Raw genomic sequence first — 21,917 nt, forward strand, 5'->3', positions numbered from 1 at the left:
ACCGCAAACATTGTGCAAGCTCAACAAGCTACAGAGATACATAAAAGAAAATCCAAGCAGACCAGCCCGAAATGTCCTTCTTAGGGCCAGACTAAATCTACTGGAAACAAATGAAATTCGGCAAATACGAGGCACCGCGGCTACGAGTGAGTGCCCTCTCTGTGGCTCAGGAAACAAAACGATTTGCCACTTGCTCCTATCCTGCCCAAAAAAACAGTCGATAAGATCTGCCTACCTCAAACAATTCCTTATTGACGGCCAGTTGGACGAAGAACAATGGTGGCACAGAAAGATCACCGGAGACAGAGCAACCTGGCAATCAGCACTAGTGAAGATTCTTCAGCAAACCATGAAAATGTTAGGTTGACGTTTAACCTTTTTCAGAAGTAAATGAGCGACTCTACACATCCCTTTTTTGTAAAGTTCCATTTGGAACACACACAAATAAAAAATGTTTAAAAAAAGTGAAATTCAAATTTCAGAAGAGTAACCGACAAGGTATTGTTTTGACAATCCGCATTGATAGTCTTTTGTGGTGTCAAGATTGGCCAGTTGATAAAATAGCTAGACTATGGCCAGCAATTTTGTTCATAAATTCGTCCTGGATTTGTTGACACCAAACAGAGTCCTTGGAAATAGGTCAGGCGAGGTCAGGCAATTACTGACAATCACTCACACCTGACTTCCATTAAACATCCCCATACGGATAAAATGCAGAGCATGAGAGCACACTCTGAGCGAGGTAAAGAACCCAAAAGGACAGCAGTTTCGAGTTGGCAGCCGAACGAGAGAAAGGGAGAAAGATGGCAAACCAAAACAAGTTCGCAAGGAGGGAACTACCCTTGACCTTTTCGGCAAGAAACAGTTATTTTCAAACCTTTCAGTCAGAAAGCGTAAGGCCAGGAAAACAAACTGAAGAGTCCTGCATTGTGTGTCAAAAGATACCAGAGGCCCTCCCACGTACCTGACCAAGGCGGGGAGGAGCAGCAGCCGCCACGGTATCGTCCTTGGCTCCACAAACAAAGAAACACCAAAGATATCAACGCAGCCAGTGAGTTGGCAAAACTGAGGCAAGACTGGTCTGTGTTGAAATACAATGTTGCTGCTTGCAACCTTGACAATGCGTGCTGGAACGAACATTGTTAAACATGCTTGATGAAAGACGCAAGTAAAGCTGATCTGCTGATTAAACTTGAGATGGAAAGATACAATAATGTTGGCGGAGTGGTCTGGCACCGTGAATGTGCTCAGTCAAAGGTCTCCTTTAGATATCCTGCCAAGAAGTGGCAGAATCGTAAGTAGAATATTGATCAGAACATTGAGTGAAGTGAATCAAAGTGGTTCTGCGTGGGTTTAAGCAAAACCCATTGCACATTCCAAAATCTTCGATTCTGATATCAAGTGGAAAACCTAGAAAGTGAGATTGCATGGTTCGAGCCCGAACAAAGGAGACCAAATGTGAATACTGTGTTAAAGGGATCTGAGCGCGAACGATGGAAATCCATGGTACAAGCCCGAACGAGGGAGATAAAGTGTAAATGTTGTGATAAAAAGGGGGTCCAAGCCTGAAGGAGGGAGACCATGATGGACATTGGAAGCGAGAACTTTTGCATGTAAAGATCCCGATAAGAATGGAACCTTGATATTGTTTTTTTGCAACAGGTCCTCTGAAGTAAGAGACAGTTATAGAAAAGAAGCTTTGGCAGAAGGCCCCGCTTTAACCTGTATCCCCGTGGCAGAGAAGCCAGAGTGTGTGCAAAGCTCGAGCGTGCAGCATTGCCCCGTGCTGAAAACATATGGAAGGGAGCCAACTGCTCAACCGTCTTGACATATTATTTCTTGAACACTTCTTTTTGCATACCCAATTGTCCCACAACCTTTTGTATTTAGAAGTAAGGATTGGCAATAGGTGTATTAGTATAGGGCCTTTTGTTTTGACAGAGACTCGACTAGGACTGCGTTATTATTATTTGATGTGTGCCCATCCTTAGATTTAGGTTAGATAGACTTTCAACCAACCCATTGAATAGTTCAATAAACATCTTTTGAACTCTGATCACTTGTGTCTGTCTTCACTGTTTGATACCATGCCTTCCTTACAGTACCCTATCAAAAAATCAATGGGGCGGTCGTGGAGATTTATCCAGGAATTGAGGCCCCTAAACAAGATAGTCAAAGCTGAATTTCCTTTAGTTCCAAATCCAGCAACAATATTGTGTAATATTTCATCGACAGCTGAGTAGTTCACTGTTGTATATTTAAAAAATGCATTTTTCTCAATTCCCCTTCATGAAGACTCAAAAGATTTCACTTAATGTTCATATCCAATGATTCACCTGAAACATACTAGTTTGCTCCAGGGGTACTGACAATCTTTAATAGAGCCCTTCAGATGGACTTGGGTAATATTCAACTTGAAAGTGTCATTCAATATATATTATTTTGGTGTGTAGTGAGACAGAAGAAAGATGCAGGGAAGACTGTCAAACATATGACTATACTGGCAGAAAAAAAGGTACAAAGGAGACAAGGAAAAATTACAATATTGTCAAGAAGTACTCTATATAGGACAATGATGACTCGCATGAAGGGAGAAAAGTGACACCTAAAAGAGCAGAGGTTATTATAAGGACTCTGAAACCACAAACAGTAAGACAAATGCAACAATTGTTATTATTGCAGGGCATGGGTCTTTGATTACAGCACATATATCCACCCACTTTTGAAATGACTCAGGGTCACAAATGGCTAAAAATAAACTAATGTGGACAGAAGGATTTCATGAATTAAAAAAGGTGGTTAGTACAGCTCCTATATTAAGAATCCACTTCTCTCATTCAAATGGAGAAGTCATGACAGCAGTACTTACACAAAAAAACATTAGGACATGGTCATAAACCATTGGCTTATTGTAGTGGGATTTTAGATCCAGTTATGAAAGGATACTATCCTTGTGAACAATCTTTAGCAGCTGCTGCATTTGCAATGGAAAAAGCCTCAAGTATAAACATGGGGTGTCCAGTAACGTTGTTTCTTCGAACATTCATTATTTGCGATTTTGGAGAAACCTAAAAATACATTGACCACACAAAGAACGTCCGGGTATGCGGTAATGACCTGCAATCAAGATTGTCAGGTGTAGCACAGTGAAGCCAGCAAAGTTTATAGCTTAACTAGTGGGAGAAGATGATGATTTGCACAACTGTATAACATATACCGAATGCTATGATGATATTCCTAAATTAGAGAAAATGCTCTAGGAAGGAGGCGGGGGGTGGTCTTTATTGACAGCTTATCGAGAATTGATCAAAAAAACTGGTGGGAGACGTACAGGATCTGCAGTGGTAAAGCTGAACCGAGAGGGTAAATTTGAGGTAATGATTAGCAGGAGATTGTCCCCAAATTACTCAGCACAGGATGCAGAATTAGCAGTGCTTATTGACATGTGAAGCTTTGAGGATGAGGAAGTGACGGTGTACTCTGACTCTGCCTATGTAAGGTCAACAGTACATGCAGGCTTATGTTAGAAAAGGAGGAGTTTCCTTTGTGCTGACGGCACTCCAGTGCAACATGTAGGTTTATTAGAAAAACCTGTTGAAGCATTAAGTTTCCCAGAGACCATAGCAATCGTAAAATATGCCGCCCATTCACAGAACAGATTTAATGTCTCTTGGAAACGAAGCCGCAGACTTAGAGGCCAAAAAATCAGCCTACTATCCATCCACATTTGAGGGTGAAGTAAACAATGTAAGACCAGTAACAGGCGATGCAGGCTAGTTAAGGAAGGATTTAATGATGTCCGTTGTGCAGTTAATTGAGATACAGGGACGAGCATCGCAGGAAGAAAGAGTTATGGAAAAAGCTGGGGTGTTCTCAATCACCACTGAGGCAATTTGGAGACAGGAAAGCACTGGAAAGCCAGTTATGCCTCTAGCCTTATTGAGGGTAGCGTTAGAGCAGCTGCACTACCCAGCGTATGTGACTCGAGAGAGTCCAGCTGCTATAATGGCAGAGGAATGGTTTGTACTGAACCTATGTGAACATGTGGCACAGTTTATTATAAATTGTATTGTTTGCCAGAAATGTACTGCAGGACACACTTTGCAAATAGTGAGAGGAGTAATCCCCAGACCCAATGATATAAGCATGTTATAAATGCTTAGCTTAGTCTCTTATACATTTAGGCACTCTTTCCGGTTGGATTCAGGATTCCAGATCTCCCTGTACTGGGGTACGAGTCCTTGACTTGTACTACGACATTCTATCTCTTTGGCTCTCTTTTGCCAAGTGTCCGACTTCTCCCAGGTTTGCTTTAGGGTCCCAGACCCTCTTTTAAAGGGCGGGTTCTTGACTCGCACAGTGGCACTGTCTCCCCTTCGTTTATTCTTCTGCCAGGTAGACTATTCTCTCAGACTATCCTCAGAGTGCCAGAGCCCCGGTTGCTGTCAGGACTACGTCGTGGTCGGCAGCGGTTCGTTTGGCATCTGCCTTCCTGCCTAGTTGTCCTTTCCCCAGGATCATTCACTGGTGAATTGGGAACCTGGTGGTCTTTCACACCAGTAACGTGAGGAGTCCTAGTCTCTCGCTGCAACTGAGCCTGAACACCTTCGAAACTCTAGCAAAGGATAATTATACTGCTTCGGGCTAATCAAAGTTCTCAGAAGTCTAGACCACTAAGTCTGTTTTCGGAGGCCTAATCCATGTACTTGCAGTCCTCTTCCTCGTCCCTGTGCTAGCATTAAAGGTGTGTGTTTGATATCTGGAAGTCTTACATTTCTCATATTGGTTGGTTAAACCAGTTGGAATACATGTCAATAAAACATGTCCGTTCTAATGATTTTAAAGAGCGGGAAGGAGTGGGGTCTATTACATCAGTTAAATGTTGCTTTCCCTGGTGGTATTGGTTCCCAATGTTGGTGTGCAGTTCTTTCACCTCATACTCTTGCTCTTGTGTGCTACCAACAAGAGCAGTAGTGTACTGTGAAGGTACTCCCCTAGTACCAAGAAAAAGGCCTCCCTCTAGGAAAAAAGGGACAGCATCCTTGGATTCGTCACAGGCCCCAATCTGAGTGTGTACGACAGTTTTTTGTTTCCGATATCCTGCCCAGCCCCCACATGTACCATCATCCCATGAGCAGACTTTCTCCTGGGCTAGCTACAAGCTAAATGCTGGCCCTGCAATGAAATTGCTTTAAGGGCCTGCCGCCCTAGGGATGTATGGGGAAAACACAGTTAAACCTGATGATTGTTTTGCTTTTCTTTTACTTCCTTCCTTTCTCTTTTCACCCTTTATTATTTAGTTCAGACCGGGAAGACATCTCTAACTTACCTATGAGGGTTCCCACATGCTGCCTATCTCTCTTCCACCTCTCTTACTTTTTTTCTCTGTCCTCCTTTCCGTGCCTGCTTCCTACCAGGATCTGAAAAGCTGGCCCCAGGCTTAGTTGTAAAGCTTCCCTTACATTCCTTGTCACCTATGTTCACGCTTCTTCCTTTCCCTCCCCCCTACCATGTCAGGATTTAGAAGGTTACCCCTGGACTTAGCTGTAATGATTCCCTGACCCTCCTAGTCATCCTCACTCACTGTTCCTCGCCCTCTTTATCTCTCGGTACCTAATCGGGATTGTGAAGGCCCTCTACCCTACATAGCCCGGATCAGATAGACGGATCGTGGCTTTACTATGAAGATTCCCTGGCCCTGGATTCGATTTGCAAATCTTTCTTCATTTCCCTCTCGCAAACCTAGTCAGGATTGAGAAGATCGACTTTCGATTAGCTGCAAAGGTTCGCTGACTCGTCCTGCTTCTCAAACACACCTTTCCCAGTCTCCTGGTCAGGACTTGGAAGGCAATCCCTATGATCAGCTTTATCCAATCCCTGACCTTACGTACACTTTCTCTACCCTCCCTCACTCTACCCTCCCGTGTTTTAAGCAATTTCCATTGCAATGTAGCATGTATTACAATGAACAAATAAATATAATATAAGTTTCTGTCTTAACATTAAATAGTTGACTGACTATGTGATTGGTCCCTCAAAGCTAATTTGCAGACTTTAGAGAAGAAATTAAAGCAGCCACTGAGGAAAGAAAATTGTATAGACTGAGTTGTGTTCTCTATATTTTGGCAGGTCAGTTTTGGCACATCACAGACCTTCACCTGGACCCAGACTACAATGTCACATCCGATCCTCTAAAGGTGTGTCCTTCTGCAGGGAATCGGCCAGTAACGGGTGCAGGCAAGTGGGGAAACTACCTGTGTGATTCACCCTGGATCCTCATCAATTCATCTGTGCATGCTATGAAGGAAATCCTACATGATCCAGACTTTATCCTTTGGACTGGGTAAGCAATGCATGAACTAATAAAACTTATCAGAATAGAGAGATGGCTATTTACGAATGAAAGATGGAGCATACCCTCACCTCTTCATAGATATTAAAGTGCTGTGTGTACCTTAATCCAGTAAATTGGCAGTTGCATCTAGCACAATCAGCAAGTGTAATAAAATGTAGCTATAGATCAATATACACCTGAGAAAAACTACTGTGAGTGTCTGCGATTAATTTACCCATCACATGACCCTAGATAGTGAAGATGTAAGTACTCTGGGGAACAGTGTGGCCCACCTTTTCCATGAACTGAACCCTGAAGGCAGAACAAGGGGAGGGAGGATGTCCCAATCCTTTTTCATTCTCTGCAGGTCCTGAGTCATCTGTCTTACCCTTTTTTTCTAAGCAGGGAAGGATATTTGAAAACCTCCATGATGCATCACATTCAGTCAGAAAACCAGCAGTGGATCCTAAAACATCATAACTGGATGCAAATGGAGAAAACTTGACAGTAACCCCTACAGTCCGGAGGAATACCCGTCCCCCCACTTAGAACCAATGGAGTTTAAACAACTTGGCCACATGTCACAAACACCCTGTATCACTTTGCAATACTGTTCCCAGAAAGCAACATTCTCACAATCCCAAAACCGTGGCTGGAATCCCCATATTTTACAGGTTTTCCCAAAAACTCAGATGTCACTACCAAACCCTTGGTCACTATCACTGTCAAAATGGAGAACGAAACATGGACCAGAGGGGGTACTGGAAATTAGGAGTGGCATCGAGCAAATTGGTGGGCACCATGAGGGTACTGATAAGAAACTTAACTAACCACTTCCTAGGGTTCCCCTAGAGAACCTGGAAAACTCCAAGTCAGAGCCCAGCATAGGAGAGGGCAAACTGCTGAGAGAGGGCACAGGAAGATTAACAACACGAGTCCATCCAACCACAACTCCTAACCGGCAATCCGACACAGAATCCTCGAGACTTCTTCTCTCAGCCAGAGAGACTTAAGAAGAGATCTCTCTCTACACTGCTCCATCAAAAAATGCAACTGAAGTTTACAGGAGGCAAAGATACCTTCAGACTACTAGAGGCTCTGAAATTAAGTGAGCCACCTCAGATTGTAACAAGTAGTCATTGCTTTAGAGCACCATATCCCCAAATTCATGTGTATACTGAATAGTTATACACCAGTCAAAATGCACATTATGTGCACTAGTCCCTCAACTACCATCCAATGGACATGATGTACAGTACTGTTACTCATACATTTGTCTCCCTTGACCATTTATTAAGGCTGTGGATAGGGCCACCAGATGATTTTATGTCCCTATTTTGCAGTCCTGAGCTTTTATCTAATAGTGTAATGATTTCTGGTCTTGTTTCGCATCATTTGGACTAACCTTATGTACTAACCTTTACTGTCACAGCTACTGCGAAGGTAATCGTGTTTACCACAGAACATGGAGCATTGAAGATCCAACAGTAATGTAATTCCCTAACAGTCCCCTCATTCTTTGAAGTCATCAATCGCTGCGTGACATTGTCCACTTGGTCTTCTCCATATTCTGAAAAATACACAAGGGGTTTAGGGTCACTTGGTGACAATTGAAGGGTTATGCCCAAGCGTTAACTGGTAACACAAAAAAGGAAGGGGTGGGCAGGCAATCCTTAGCGTCATTGCGCCAACGAGCATGTATAATGTTCGTAGATGGTCCTAAATGTCTCAAGGCAAAGAGAAAAGGTGAGGACAATGCTCACGTGTTGTACTGTACTGTACTGTTGTACTGTAGATGGCTAGTTGTGTGGTATATCGATAACAACAAAACAGTGTCTGGGCCTGTCCATAAGCATCAGAGTTGTGGATTACAAAGAGGGACCGAGAAGATCGTAACTGTCCCTACCTCTGTGGAGGGGGCTATCCCTAGTCTGCGCTGGTGGGCTGCTTATCTAATAGTGGATAGAAAAGGAGACAGAGTACTAAGCTCAATTTATTTTTAAACCAATTTTTACTCTTCTGCAGAAAAGGCTTAATGAACTTGTGGCCCGAACCTTGTTGTTTACAGTATGTGAACAAAACGGATGACATTGATCGGCCAAACCCTTGCTTCTGAACAATTTAAAATGATAGGGTACTTTTCAAATACCAAATGGCATTACGGCAAAATTATTACTTTATTGCCCATTACTGGAGGTAAGTAGACCCTGTTTAAAAGATGTTGACTCGAAATGTAAGACTAAAATGTGGTACTATTTTGTGAAGGCTATGGCAGGGGAGTAAACACAAGCTTTTCTTACTCTAACCCTGGTGCAAGCGTGATCTGCGGCAGCAGATTTACTGCCGTTTCCACTTCAGAGTCAACTGGTTTTGGTGGTCTGAGTGGTTAAAGCCACCTTCTTCAGGACTGTTTTCAAAGTTTATAAGCAAGGAAAATGGCTACTGATGTGCAGCCTACTCATGTTGCTGTATCCAGTATCCAAACGTGACAATGGAACAGTCTCACCTCAAGGTTGTTTCCGGAGACATTCATGATGCCAAGTAACACGTCAGACTAAAAAACATGGTAGCAGCTCTATTGAGTGCCCTTAGGCACACGTGATTGTTGTATTTCATGGCTCCTAAAGGGCCTGGGAGCTGTAAAAATGTAGTAGATGTGTCTCCTAGCATTCTCCCTTTTAGAAGATTCTAGATTCTATCCTTATTATCAAACTGTTCGGTGCGGTGTGTGATCCGAGATTCCGTCATCAAAGAACCATGTAGTTCTGTATGTATATGTTTTTTAGTCAATGCTTCTCTCTCATTCCACTCGTCATCTGTTGAGGCAGATTGCCTAGTTGTGATGTTGTCAATGATGGAGGGTGTTGATAGGATCCCTTCCAAGAGTTCCTCTGCAAATGCAAGGTAGTTCATTTCGGCCATTGTCAGGTGTCACTCGGCCGACTATCAGGTGAATGTTGGGTATTACAATTTTAAGAAGGTTAGATCTAGTTGTGTGCCAGGTTTATCTGTGACTTAGTGAGTGTCTCCAATTATCTATTGCTTATTGTCGTCACCTTTTTCTTTTCTCCATATGCTTCCAAGTGGTCTCTGCAAAATACCATTTGAACACATGCCAGCACCCAAATAGTATAATACTATCAACAGTGTTGGGTCATGCACGCTAACAATAGTCTGATGGCGAGGGTGTTGTCGCTCAACCACAAACCACTTGCCCGGTCAGAATGACACAAGGTCTAGTATGACCGTTACTGTTTCTTTTCCTCTGCCTCCTCCACCCTTTCTATCTTGTGGCACCTGGCAACACTTGTGTATAGGTGCCATACAAATGTCCATCTGGTCTGTTGAGCACGGAAACAAACAGATGGGATACTAATCACTTGTGTCATGATTTTCTTTTCACAAATTCAAGGCTAGGAGGGAAAATACTATGCAGTTTCAAAGCCTTACCATCACATGCGATCAATACATTTAGAATTATTTACAAAGTTGAGCTCTGAGCACTTGATCAATGCACCAAAATCCTGCAGGTTATGGAAGCTACATCACCCTCATTTAGGCCCCCTTGAAAACATCACAAACAACTAAATTGCATTATCTTAGATGATTTAATTGCAAGCAGTGGCACCCTCAGACTAAAACCCTGATGAAATCACAGGAGTGCATACAAACTTCTCCAATAATTTGAACATTGATGACTCACTACGTGGTTGCCCATGGTGAACATTAAATGGCCCATCAACCGTCCGCTATATTGGCTCACAGAAAACCTGCTCATCAGTTCAGATGATCTGGACCAAGAGTACCTCTGAACTGAGGCTGCTGACAATGAAACTACCCTTAATAACTTCCCCCTTTTATGAGCATGGACAATAACTAAACACTCCAGCTATGAATGAGAAGTGGTAAGAGCCTGCCAAAGCCAACCATGTCAATTTAGCAGCCTCTAAGAAGGCCACCCACTGAGTGTGTAATTGCTTTACAGCAAGCAGTAGCTCAAATGCACAGCAAATTTACGGAGAGCACAACGGGAAGGCCTTGTGTGTTATCGTTAACATATAGAAAATGTAGGCCTCACTTATGACTTCCCCTGTGGGCATTTTCTTAGGATCCTCTCACTGACCTCTTGCGGCTGAGGGGAAGTCACCCTACCCATGTTGATGACACATTGCGTCCTCAAGCATGTGTGCGAACTCGACTTGGCTTTGATGTTGATGGGGAACTTCAACAAAAGCAAGATTGCTGAGCTTCACACATTGGACACTGGGTACACCTTAGGAAATAAGATGTTTGGGACCAAGACGCAGTCTAACCTTGGAAACATCTGAAATGTCAGCTTTGACCAGGTTCTTGGTTAAATGACATCTAAAACTACCCAAAAGCAATTTTAAAAATTAAACAAATACATGTGCAAAGTGAATAGCATTCCAGGATAGCACAATTTCTCCAGCAGCAGAAAAGGGAGCGTTTGAGAAAAGCAGCAGCCTCATTAATGTCTGTCACGCATAACCAAATGATTATCTCTGGAATATTCTAGGAGTTGCATTCTTTCATGGATTTATTTTCTCCCGATTTCCAGCTTTATAAAAAATGTATTGTGGGAGACTGGCGCCCAGGGGGTGCGCAGATGAGATCTGACTCTGCGTGAGCTCCGCACCCCGTGGGCACGAAAGTGAATTGAGCCCCCACTAGCGGACCCCCATCCCCCAGGAATTTAGGGTGGCCCTGCTGTATGAAGCGACTCCCCCTCTAGTGACCCAACAGCTGACTAAATCTTTGCAGGACCCGAGGAGGAATGTCGTGGCGAAGTGGCCCCCCCTGCCTGGATGCCGTACCAAGGACACTCGTAGAAGAAGAGGCGAGGGTCTGCTGATACATCTGGAGGCCCCTGTCCCCACAGCTGCAAACAGACTGTGAGGGAGAATGCTCAGCCCGACGAGACTGTATTAGTCTGGACCGGTGCTCAGGCATTGGGCTGTGCCCCTGACATGTTCTCCGAACCTTGCCGATGAGGAGGACGGGGCTGCCCTCGGGCGGCCACAGCTGTGTACCAGCTGCCCCGCCGAGTGCCAGAGGTGAGGAGATTTCATGAGAATAGCACCCTTCCCTGGTATCCCCCTCCCGTCTCCACAGCGCTTGAACATCTAACCAGGCAGACGAAGCCCGGCAACAGGACACGCGGCAAGCAACTCTGCCTGTGACACCGTCGAACATTAGTGATCAGACCTGAGGCTTGCAGCCTCGCGTGCGGCCGCGGTGTGCAGCGATTGGCCAAGTGTTCCTTGCCGGGGGTGATTCTTATTTCAATAGCCCACATAATCACGCTCCTCCCTGGCACGCGCTCCCCAATCCCTGCAGGGGCGGACACGTTAGCTCCAGCTCCCCAAGCCACGTATATGATCATTGCTATAACGAGGGCCGCTCCCCTCTTACAGACTGGGGCCATGACCCCACAGCCACACGGACTGGAGCATTGGAAGGAGTGAGCAGCTGGCAGGCAAACGTTGGAATAACACTGCCCCTGCATGCCCGCATCGGCTGAGAAGTTGGAGATATTCCCCAGAGCCACCAAACTGGCATAAAAACCTGTTCTGGAACAAATATCCACCTGCTCCCTCCTCTTATCAGACCACAGACAAAATATACCACATTCTATACGGGGCGTCTTAGCACCGGACAAAACCCTGAGCCATTAGGGGACGGAGCAGAAGGTGTCTCCTACGAGACCTCCCAGTGGGATGCGGGTGCCTGGAACCCACGCTTCCCTGATTATTGGCTAAAGTTTTCATCTTGGGGCAGAAGGGTGCGAGGAACCATTGTGGAATCATCTGATCTGTACCTCCGGACCTTGTAAAAGTGGGGGAAGAGATCCACCTCTCAAACCATCATGACCGAATAGTGACCCACATAAAGTGAAGAAGGGTAATATAGGCATCAGACCCCCGAGGTGCGCACCCACTGCTGCCTAAGGATCCCCCGCAGTGGTCCTTCCTGCGCCCGATTTGGGCAGATCCCCTCAGGCGACGCATGAACTCAGTCTTTGGCGAGCACGTGCCCAGTATTGGGATCCCACCGCAGGTCATCTGTGCCAACACTCGCCATCGATAGATGACGAGAGCGGGTCCACAACCTTCCTGAAGTGTTGGGCCCCAGGAAAAAAGGGGCGTGTGCCCTCCTTCCACTCACAGGTTGCACTGAAAACCTTCCCTTTACCCCTGCCAAACTCAGGAACTGTTTTATAGATTCTGGACTCTGAGAAAACCCAGCAGACCTACTACCAGCCCCCCCTTGATGACACTGATGGATTCTGATTAGTATCTTTCTGTGATCTCAAGTCAGTCGCCCCAGTCGTTGCCTCATTGTGGGAAACAGCAGCAACCCCCCTTGAAAGGGGACAGTAAAACTAAGAAGGCAGAGGTGAACCGTCTCTGTGTATATGAACATTAAACTGAAGCTAGCCAAGTTCGCCTACTCCCCATCCCCTCCTGTGGCAGGGAGCACCGGTACTTCGATCATGGAGGCATCTGGCACGGAATCGGCAGCCACCAAAGGCGACCTCACCGCTCTCCTGAGCAAGATAAAGTACATGGGAGTTAATATCGGCAGGAAAATTGATAAAATCACACAGCGAATGGATAAGATCGAAGAAAGACGTGATGGCAATCAAGCCTCCATAGACACCCACGAAACTCAAATGGAACTTCGAATCGCTGAAATAGAGCAGAGAGAAGAAGAGTTTCGTCTCAAAATGGACGACTTGGAAAACCGTGAGGCGTAAAAACCTACGCTTTTTTGGCATCCCGGAACACGAAGGTGAAACAGAAGGAGATATAAGGAAAACGATTCATGACATAATAAAATTACTGGTGGCCGATGAGGAGATCGTGAACCAAAGAGCGGATACACAGAGCAGGTGGTCCAACAGGCGGAGTGAGATCGGTCCTCCCACACTTTCATAGGTACCAGGACAAGTCCAGGATTTTGTAGAAGGCTAAGGCCCGTGGATCTGTCACCCTCGGAGGCGCACGAATTACAATCTTTCAAGACCTGTCTTCGTTAACTCTAGCCCTGAAGCGAATGTGCGTTCCTCACACGAAATAGCTCAAGGATAGGGGAACTCGAATCAATGGGGCTATCCCTTTTCTCTCTCTTTCGAACACGACTGCAGAAAAGTCCGGCTGCGATCTGAAACGGAGATTCGCACCTGTATATCGGAACATTTGGAATCAAGTGAAGATGGTGGCAATCGGGTAGAAGCAGGACGGAGTGGGAGACAGTGGCATTTCCAGGGGCCAAGGAGGAGACGAGTCAAAGGTTCGAGGAAATACCGAAGAGGCAATGTTTCACCCGAAGGAGGCGATTGAGGCTGACCGCCACTAATGTGGATCTCCTGAGGTTCGCTACCGTTGATGGACCCCTCAGGACCTGGAATCAGCGTGGCCTGGGTGTGGGGAAGATTTTATCCCTCTGAACATTTCTGGAGGAGGGAAGATGTGTGCCTTACCGGGGCAACTTTATGGAAGGAATACGTTATCAATTTTTTTTTATTAAGAGTTGTTGTTGTGTTTGGGGAGGGAAAATAGATTGGGGGCTCAATTGGTATGTAGAATGTTTTTTTAAATGGGACCGTGAGGTAACAGTCTCCACTGGTGGTCCGACACCGAATCGGCCTTCTCGACTGATCCTGGGCAGACGCCATCAACTGGGAATGGGAGAGGGAGATGGGGGAGGGGGCAAAAAAAGGGGGAGGAGTGTGAACGGGAGGGGGGTGGTCAAAAAATCCTCAATGAGGCGAGCACTGGTACATACATGGTGGATTAATAGTAGGCAGGGTTGCCAAACCCGGGAAATCACTTCTCTCACACCTCTAACAGACCCCTCAGAAGCGCCCAGTCTAACTGCCTCTCCATACCCCACTTCAACCATCAGAGATCAGGGAGGACCAGTTTCCCAGTCCTGGCGGCGAAACTTTGGAACTCACTACCTAACCCTGTTAGAGCGGAACCCTCCTTCCTAGTGTTCAAAAGGCAGGCCAAAGCCTGGCTGTCTGCCCAAGACCACCCCTTGAGCCAGTTTGTTCGCTAGCCACCCCCTATATTCAGGCCTACCGATTACTCTCTGTTGTACATATGTAATTCTGATGTCCATAAAATGTGAATCTGTATATTACTTGTAAATGATTCCTTCTGTTGTATATTTTCTGTAAATGTTTACTATGTCTGTAGCCTAAGTGAAGCACCCGGATGACCTTGGGCCAGGTGCGCTATATAAATAAATAAAATACAAATACTTGACATGCATGATTATAAATGGCGGTTAACATGGTCCAGCAGGCAAAAGGCCCCCTTAGGGTGGGGACACTACATGTCAAAGGTCTTAATTCTCCGACCAAAGATCCTTGGTATGCAGGGAATTCTGTAGGACGAGGCTTGATGTCGTCCTATTGCAAGAAACGAAATATGCCAGGGGGGAGGACCGAAGAATTCTATGGGTATGAACGGGGTCAGAGTTTTGGGTTTCCGGATCTCTGAGAAAAGGAGGGGTTGGGTTACTCATTAGAAAAGGGCTGGGCTTCACAGACATCAAGTGGCAGATGTAGAGGGACAGGCTCTGATGGTGGCAGGCTCCATAGGCTCCATAGGAAAAGTGAACATTACATTTGGTGCGATATATTCTCCCAATACAGGGCAATCTCGGTTTCTGGCTAAGACAGTTCCCAAAATCATGCTCTAGGCCGCTGGTCATGTCCTCCTTGGAGGAGATTTTAACTTATGGGCGGACCCCAGTTTGAATAGGAAAGCAGGCAAACCCGACTCCAGAGAACCAGCTGAAGGAGGCAACACTGAGGTTGCGAACATGTTCAACATTTACGGGCTTCGAAACACATGGCGAGAGTTCCATCCCGGCGAGCAGGACTACACCTTCTATTCCGCCCCCCATAATACATATACCAGAATCGATTATATATACCTATCGGAGGAACCATATAACACTGCAAAGAGGTCAGAGATTACTCCGATCAGTTGGTCTGACCATGATATGGTCACGGTGGATGTCAATTGGGACGATCTACCGACAAAGCGAGGTCGATGCAACAAAACTCTTTGTAAAGATACTGGGGGTCATTCCGAGTTTGGAGGCAGCCATGGTGCTGTTAGCACCATGGCTGCCTCCAAACTCGGGTCCGATCAGTCGGAATGGGGACTTACCAGGACATTCCGACCTATGCGGACCCAGTAAGTCCCCATTTCGAAAACCATTCCCCATTCCCATTTGAGTCCCCATGGGGCTCAATGGGAATGGGGAAGGAGCTAATAAGGGCTTGCAAATAGCGGGCCCGTTAATAGCTCCATGGTCCCTTAACGGGTCCCGCTAAGGACGGCTGGTCAGACCAGCTGGTCCTGGTGGGACCAGCTAAGGGACCTCGGAATGTGGCGTTAGGGGGTTAATGGCCCCGGCATCCTTACTGGTGCCGTTAACCCCCTACCGCCATACTCAGAATGACCCCCACAGGGTCCTAGAGGCGAAGAGAAAAAAGGAGCAACTCCGTCTCCTAGAACACAGTCAGATATCCCCTTTTTCATAAAACTTCTGTTTTAGAAGCTGTAACTTACGGACTAAGGCAGATGCATTGTTGGCAGCCAGGCTGCGTGACCAACGGGCAGAACGGAAAGTCTTAGAAATAGAGATCTGTGAGAACCCCCAGACAGCAACAAAAGCGGAGATTCCCGTAGCCTTCGCCACATTCTGTGAGACCTTATACAGATCGGATGTTCAGCCTGGCTTGCCAGGGACTGACAATTACTTGTCCTCGGTTAATATGCCAAAACTCTCAGATGTTGAATCCCTTGTTTTAGAAGACCCGATAACTGAGGAAGAGGTCAAGAATGCGGTTAAGAGGTTGACACTGGGTATCCTTTCTCCCCTCTCTCCTTCCCTTTATGGTGGAACTCTTTAACGAGATCCTTAACACTGAGAGAGCCCCGGACTTGTTTGTTAGAGCTTTAATTTTGGTGATTCCCCAGGAGGGGTGGGACCCAAGAAAATGTGGTTCATCTCGTCCCATATCTCTGTTAAATGTAGACGCCAAGATAGACACCCAAATCCTTGCGGCCCGATTGGAGTCACTGATGCCACACCTAATACACCCCAATCAGGTTGGTATTATATTGGGCAGATACGGAGCTGGCACCAGGAGAGACTCTGCACCTAATGAATGCATCCCAAAACATACTAATGACTCTGCCCTTCTGTCCGTTGATGCAGAGAAGGCCTTTGACAGAATCGAATGGGGATTTCCGATGGCGGTTCGCCATAAGGTGGGAATAGGCCCAAAATTCGGGGGAGGAATTCAAGCAGTATATACGTCCCCAAAGTGTCTGTTTTTGTAAATGGGGAATACTCCTGCTGGTTCGACCTGGGCAGAGGAACATGACAGCCAGGGGTGCCCCCTCTCTGCGATACTTTTTGCACTCTCGCTAGAACCTCTAGCCCAGAAATTAAGGGATGATCATCAGGTGGAGGGTCTTAAATTAGGAGTGATTGAATATAAAGTGGCTGTTTAAGCAGATGACCTACTCCTTCATATTTCGAATCCCACATCCTCCATACCTAGAGCAGTTCAGCTAATCAAAGAATATGGGAAGCTCTCAGGCTTCAAAATCCACGAAGCTAAGTCGATCTTATTCCCCCCCTGGAACCCACACAGGAAAATATACACAAATTCGGCCCCGCTAGGTCTCATAGTTGAAAATGTTCAGCTAAAATATTTGGGCATACAAGCCAATTTCCTCACCCTCCGTCTACGGTTTCATGCTGATCTCGCCAAATGGGATAAATTTACGATATCATGGTTGGTCAGGCTCAATGCAATAAAAATTGTCTGCCTCCCCTGTTTTCTCTACCCCTTCGGGATGCTTCCTATCCAAATGCTGAAACCCTTCTTTGATGAAGTTAAGAGAACTATGTTACAGTTTCTTAGGCAGGGATAGAGAGCGCGGTTCGCCTATGACACTCTGACATTGCCAAAAGAAAAAGGGGTGTGGGGGGATGGGACTACCCGACCTGAAGAGATACTATCAAGCTGCTCAATTGTGAATCTTGATTCCCCACATGCAGAACCATAATGAACCCCAATGGATTGCAATGGACAACCATTATTTGGCCCCGGCGACCGTTTCCGAATGGCTATGGGTACCAAGAGATAAATTGTCGAGGAGACTGAGGGACCACCCAATATTGGGCACTATCTGGGAAATATGAAGGGACAGAAGTGACATGAGTAAGGTTACTTTGTGGCCATCCCCTCTGAGCCACCTATGGGCCCCCGGCATCAGAGAAATTATCCCCAACCAGGAAAGATTCCAACCTTGGTTCAAAGCTGGGTTGGAGAGGGCAGGTCAATTGTGGAAAAATGGCACCTTGGGGTTGTGCCCTCTCCCTGTCTTCCAGTTTTTGCAGATTAAGGGTGTGTTGTCAATGGAGGAACGGAAAGATACCACGAGTAAGGGAATTTACCCCCTTTGAGAAGCTGTTAAACTCCAGAACAGAAATGAAGGGTTTAATATCTGCCATGTATAGGACATTGATCGAAGCTGGGAAGGGGTCCATGCTACCCCTGAAAAGCAGATGGGAGGGAGATCTTGGCATAGAAGTCGACCCGGATATGTGGGGAAGGATGTGTAGGGCTGCCCCTCGGGTATCCATATCCAGCCAATATAAACTTCACGCGATTAAACTCTTACACAGGTGGCAATATGACCCCCTCAGACTCTCCAAAATGTTTCAATCACTAAGTCCGTCGTGTTGGTGTAAATGTGGGGAAATTGACGACTACTGGCGCATGTGGTGGAGCTGCTCCCGGATCAGAATTTACTGGGAGTTTGTCTTGGGATGGATCAGGGAGCTGGATGGAATTCAGAGGAATACAGACCTGTTCCTCATTCTCTTTGGATTAGAGCGAGATGAAGATGAAGTGTATGGAATTAAGGGTCTGGCTGCCCATCATTTGTTAGCGGCTCGCGCCACCCTAGTAATGAAGTAGAAATCAGAGAGTACGCCTAGCAAAGGTGAATGGATTAATGTAGCATTGAATATGAGTTATGAAAAAAATAACCTCTGCCCTACACACGAAATCTGCACAATGTGACGTACTCTCGGGTGATTTTGTATGCAAATATATGCCTGGATCCAATCGATAGAAGGCGAAGAGTGAGAGGGTCACTACATCCACTTCCCCGAAGGAAATATATTGGACTATTGTGTTGGGGGAGGATTGCATAAAGACTCTGAAGAGGCCATATGAAGACAACCAAGCCTAATATGATTGATAAGGTGATTGCACCAAGTACTAATTGAGTTTTTGTAGAATATGTACATCAGTAGATGAGGGGAGGAAATGTAGAATACTTTGAATAGGTGAAACATAAGTATTTTTGGAGGAAATGTTTGCACTGTTAGTACTTCACTTTGTTTGAACTCTAATAATACTTTGTAATGCCTTTTTGTGCTTTTGAAACTTTTAATCAACTTAAATTAAATAATAAAAATTGTAAAAGAAGGTATTGTGCATTTCTCTGATCTTTGGGCAGTAGAATAGGATCAAAATGTACCCCTTGGCCTTAAAGCAGTTATTTATCGGTGTATGGCTGCCACTTGGAGAAGTGCAATGCTTCAAAGTCGTCATTGCAGCTCATCAGAGAAAATTAAAATAAACCATGTTACAGAATTAAATTCTTCAGATCTATGGCACAAGAATCACTCCAAATCTCATAGGCCGTTCAAAGGTTTTTATTTAATTGTTGATGGACCCTAGGACTGTCCCTATCCCTCTTGTCTATTTGCACCCCTTCCCTATTGGAGGTGTCCTTAGTCCCAGGTTAAAACATAAAGATTTTCTCCCTCAGTATGGTAATTGTTAAATAGACAGAAGTGTTTAGCTAAAGGCCCTTGGCCTTATCTTACTAAACTCCCTCTGGGACTTCCTTGCTGTCCCTACTGTAGTAGTCTAAAGGGCTATATGGGATTTGTGCCTTGCAGTAGGCATTCTGGTTCAGTTGTTCACCTGCTTTCATGCTCACTCTCTCTTCTCCTGTTATCTTCTCTACTTCCCCTGCCTTTCCTGTCCATTTGACGTGTCACACTCCTTTTTGCCTGCACATCCATCCTTTCATGTTGCTTCTCACTCTATGCTGTCACTACTTCCTCTTCCATTCTTTTGCTCCCTCGTCCACTCTACTACTCTCTACTACTCCCCCTCCACTCCACTAATAAATCCTATAATCTATTATTACTCAGACACCTGCCTTTCCCTCAGTACCATACACTTCACAGTCACTCCTTACACTCCCTACTCTAAACACACACGTCCCACTAATCTGCACCCTCACACTGCAGTACCACTTCAACTCACTAGCCAATACCTCACTTTTTCCAATAATTGCCTCCACACTGTGCCTTCCTTCCTTCTACTGTTCTCTTGGTAGTCTAACTCCTCCTCCTGACGTCAACAAAATAACCCAAACTCCCTGCTTCCCTCGATTCCCTTTTTTATCTGTGGATGGCCCTCTGTCCCTTGCCAATCTTGCCCTGTCTTTGCCACACTGGGCAGTGAGGTATCAGACAAAGTTAAAAATGGCAGGCTACGTCACGACCACTCCTGTTGCGCTGATCCTCCATGGAACAGCAATGTCGGCAACAGGAAGTACATTGTCCTGGTTCATGTAATGGGTCCCTGCTTTGGGTGCCCATAAGGTAAGTCCCACGGTAGCAGGGTTTTGTCTCCCTGGTACAAGGCCCTAGTGGTTTAGGGCAGACCGGGGCAGCAGGAACTGTTGGATGCCATCTCTCAGTGGTGTGGTGTAGCTGTGCTTTCCGCAGTATGTGGTTATTTTGGATCTGCTTCTCTCTCTCTCGCTTTGCTGCACGTGCTGGCAGCATTTCCCAGAAGGGAGAGGGTAGGAGGGGGGGACTGTTTGTTGGTTGTCGTGTTGCAGGCTCTTTGTTGCTGGCATGGGGCGCTCAACCTTGGCTCTCATTTTGATGCTTTCGGTTGGCTTCCTGCTCTGATGTTTGGCCGCTGGAAAAGAGAAAAAAACACTGGCAACCATGTGATCATGGAGGCATGGCAATAGGCAAAGGTAGAGGGCTTCAGACTGGCCTCAGAGGGTGCAGGAAGTGGGGCCCTCTCACGATTCCCCACCAAATGAAAACAGGCTGTGATTTTCCCTCTTCTCTACACCGTGTAGATGACCCCATATCCTCACTTGACAAGGTCACGGTGTCGGCCTTGTCACATCTAATACAGCCTTTGAATGCACCTGGGTGAGTCGGGGGTTGGCATTACCTGAGTGATTAAAGCAACTGGAAGAGCCACCTGCAGATTCCTGAATCGCCCACAATTGGGACACCAACTGGAGCTCAATGTCATGAATGGTCCTGTTTGCCAGTCAACCCACAATCTCCATAACCATTGCCTTCAACCTAAGAGACTGTGGAAGGGTCTTCACTGACAGTAATTCCCTTTGACCTTAAATCCTTAGTAGAAATAACTCCTGGTCATGCACAATCCTATGATTAAAATAAGGATGCATGCTTATATACACCTAGAGTGGATTAGTGATGAAATCCCTCCCACCTGCTGCCCTGTGGTATGCCCAGTAGAATCACAGAATCCCAAGTTTCTGTCTATGAAATTCAGTCTAGAAAACATGAGAGCGAACTGATATTTATATCCACATGGCAACTGAATTCCCCAGAGTCCCCACGGCAAAGATGGAGCAGTCATCTAGAAGTGATTAAATCTCCAAGAAATATGTTGCAGGACAACATGCCATCCCACCCAGTATTGCTTAATCGGTGCAACAAATCTGCATTCCCAAAGATGCATGTTTCTTGCAACTGTGATGAATCCTGCAGAGTCATCACTGATTCCCCGGTGATAGTCTCCTACCACATGGCCAGGGAAAGGCAGCCGCTACCTGATCCTTACCCTGGGGGTGGTGTCCGGAGGGAGGATCATGGGGAGGAAATGAATACCGGGGGATGAGGGGGAAGGTGAGGAAAAGGGAAGAATACTGCGTGTCTCTTGTGAGAAGCGCAATATTCTTCCCTTTTCTGTGTGGAAGCAACCCTAATTCCAGAGTCTTTGATGGCATGTTGTCATTAAATATCTAATGTTGATGGTTATTTAAATGAAACTGTCTAACAATGTAACTTAAAATCATTTGAAACTTCCTTGTACTCCCGAAGTCACCAGAAAGCGTCAAGTACTGACACAAGGAGTAAATGTGGAGGGAATGTGACACCAAGTACAATGTGCAGTCTAGTTGTCAAGATCCAAGTCAGCTGAGCGGGACATTTAAAATTGGAAATCACCAGCAGGTGTCAGACCGGAGAAGGAGAGAGGAGAAAGGCTGCAGAGTGTGCAGAGCGGTACGCGAGTCCAGAGGCAGAGGCAGACTCATGGAGAAGAGCCGTCGGGAGAGCAGGAAATGTCTGCAGTTTACAGACTGGAGGCCTTCCTGACCGCAGGAGAGGAAGTCTGGTTAAGTCGCAGCAGGTACAATTCTTCAGATATGAGATA

The 21,917-nt window shown here is 45.9% G+C and overlaps 1 protein-coding gene across 1 annotated transcript in view; it reads left to right on the plus strand.

Annotated features, from left to right (window-relative positions):
- The window catches only part of SMPDL3B (sphingomyelin phosphodiesterase acid like 3B), a 532,892-nt gene that overhangs the window by 104,986 nt on the left and 405,989 nt on the right, over positions 1 to 21,917 (plus strand). The window contains exon 2 of the mRNA XM_069623063.1: positions 6,130 to 6,343. Within this exon, the coding sequence (XP_069479164.1) occupies positions 6,130 to 6,343 (214 nt within the window). The remainder of the gene's footprint in view (positions 1 to 6,129; positions 6,344 to 21,917) is intronic.

Source organism: Ambystoma mexicanum, chromosome 11, assembly GCF_040938575.1.
Source record: "Ambystoma mexicanum isolate Mex_15411 chromosome 11, UKY_AmexF1_1, whole genome shotgun sequence".
NCBI classification, from domain to species: domain Eukaryota; kingdom Metazoa; phylum Chordata; class Amphibia; order Caudata; family Ambystomatidae; genus Ambystoma; species Ambystoma mexicanum.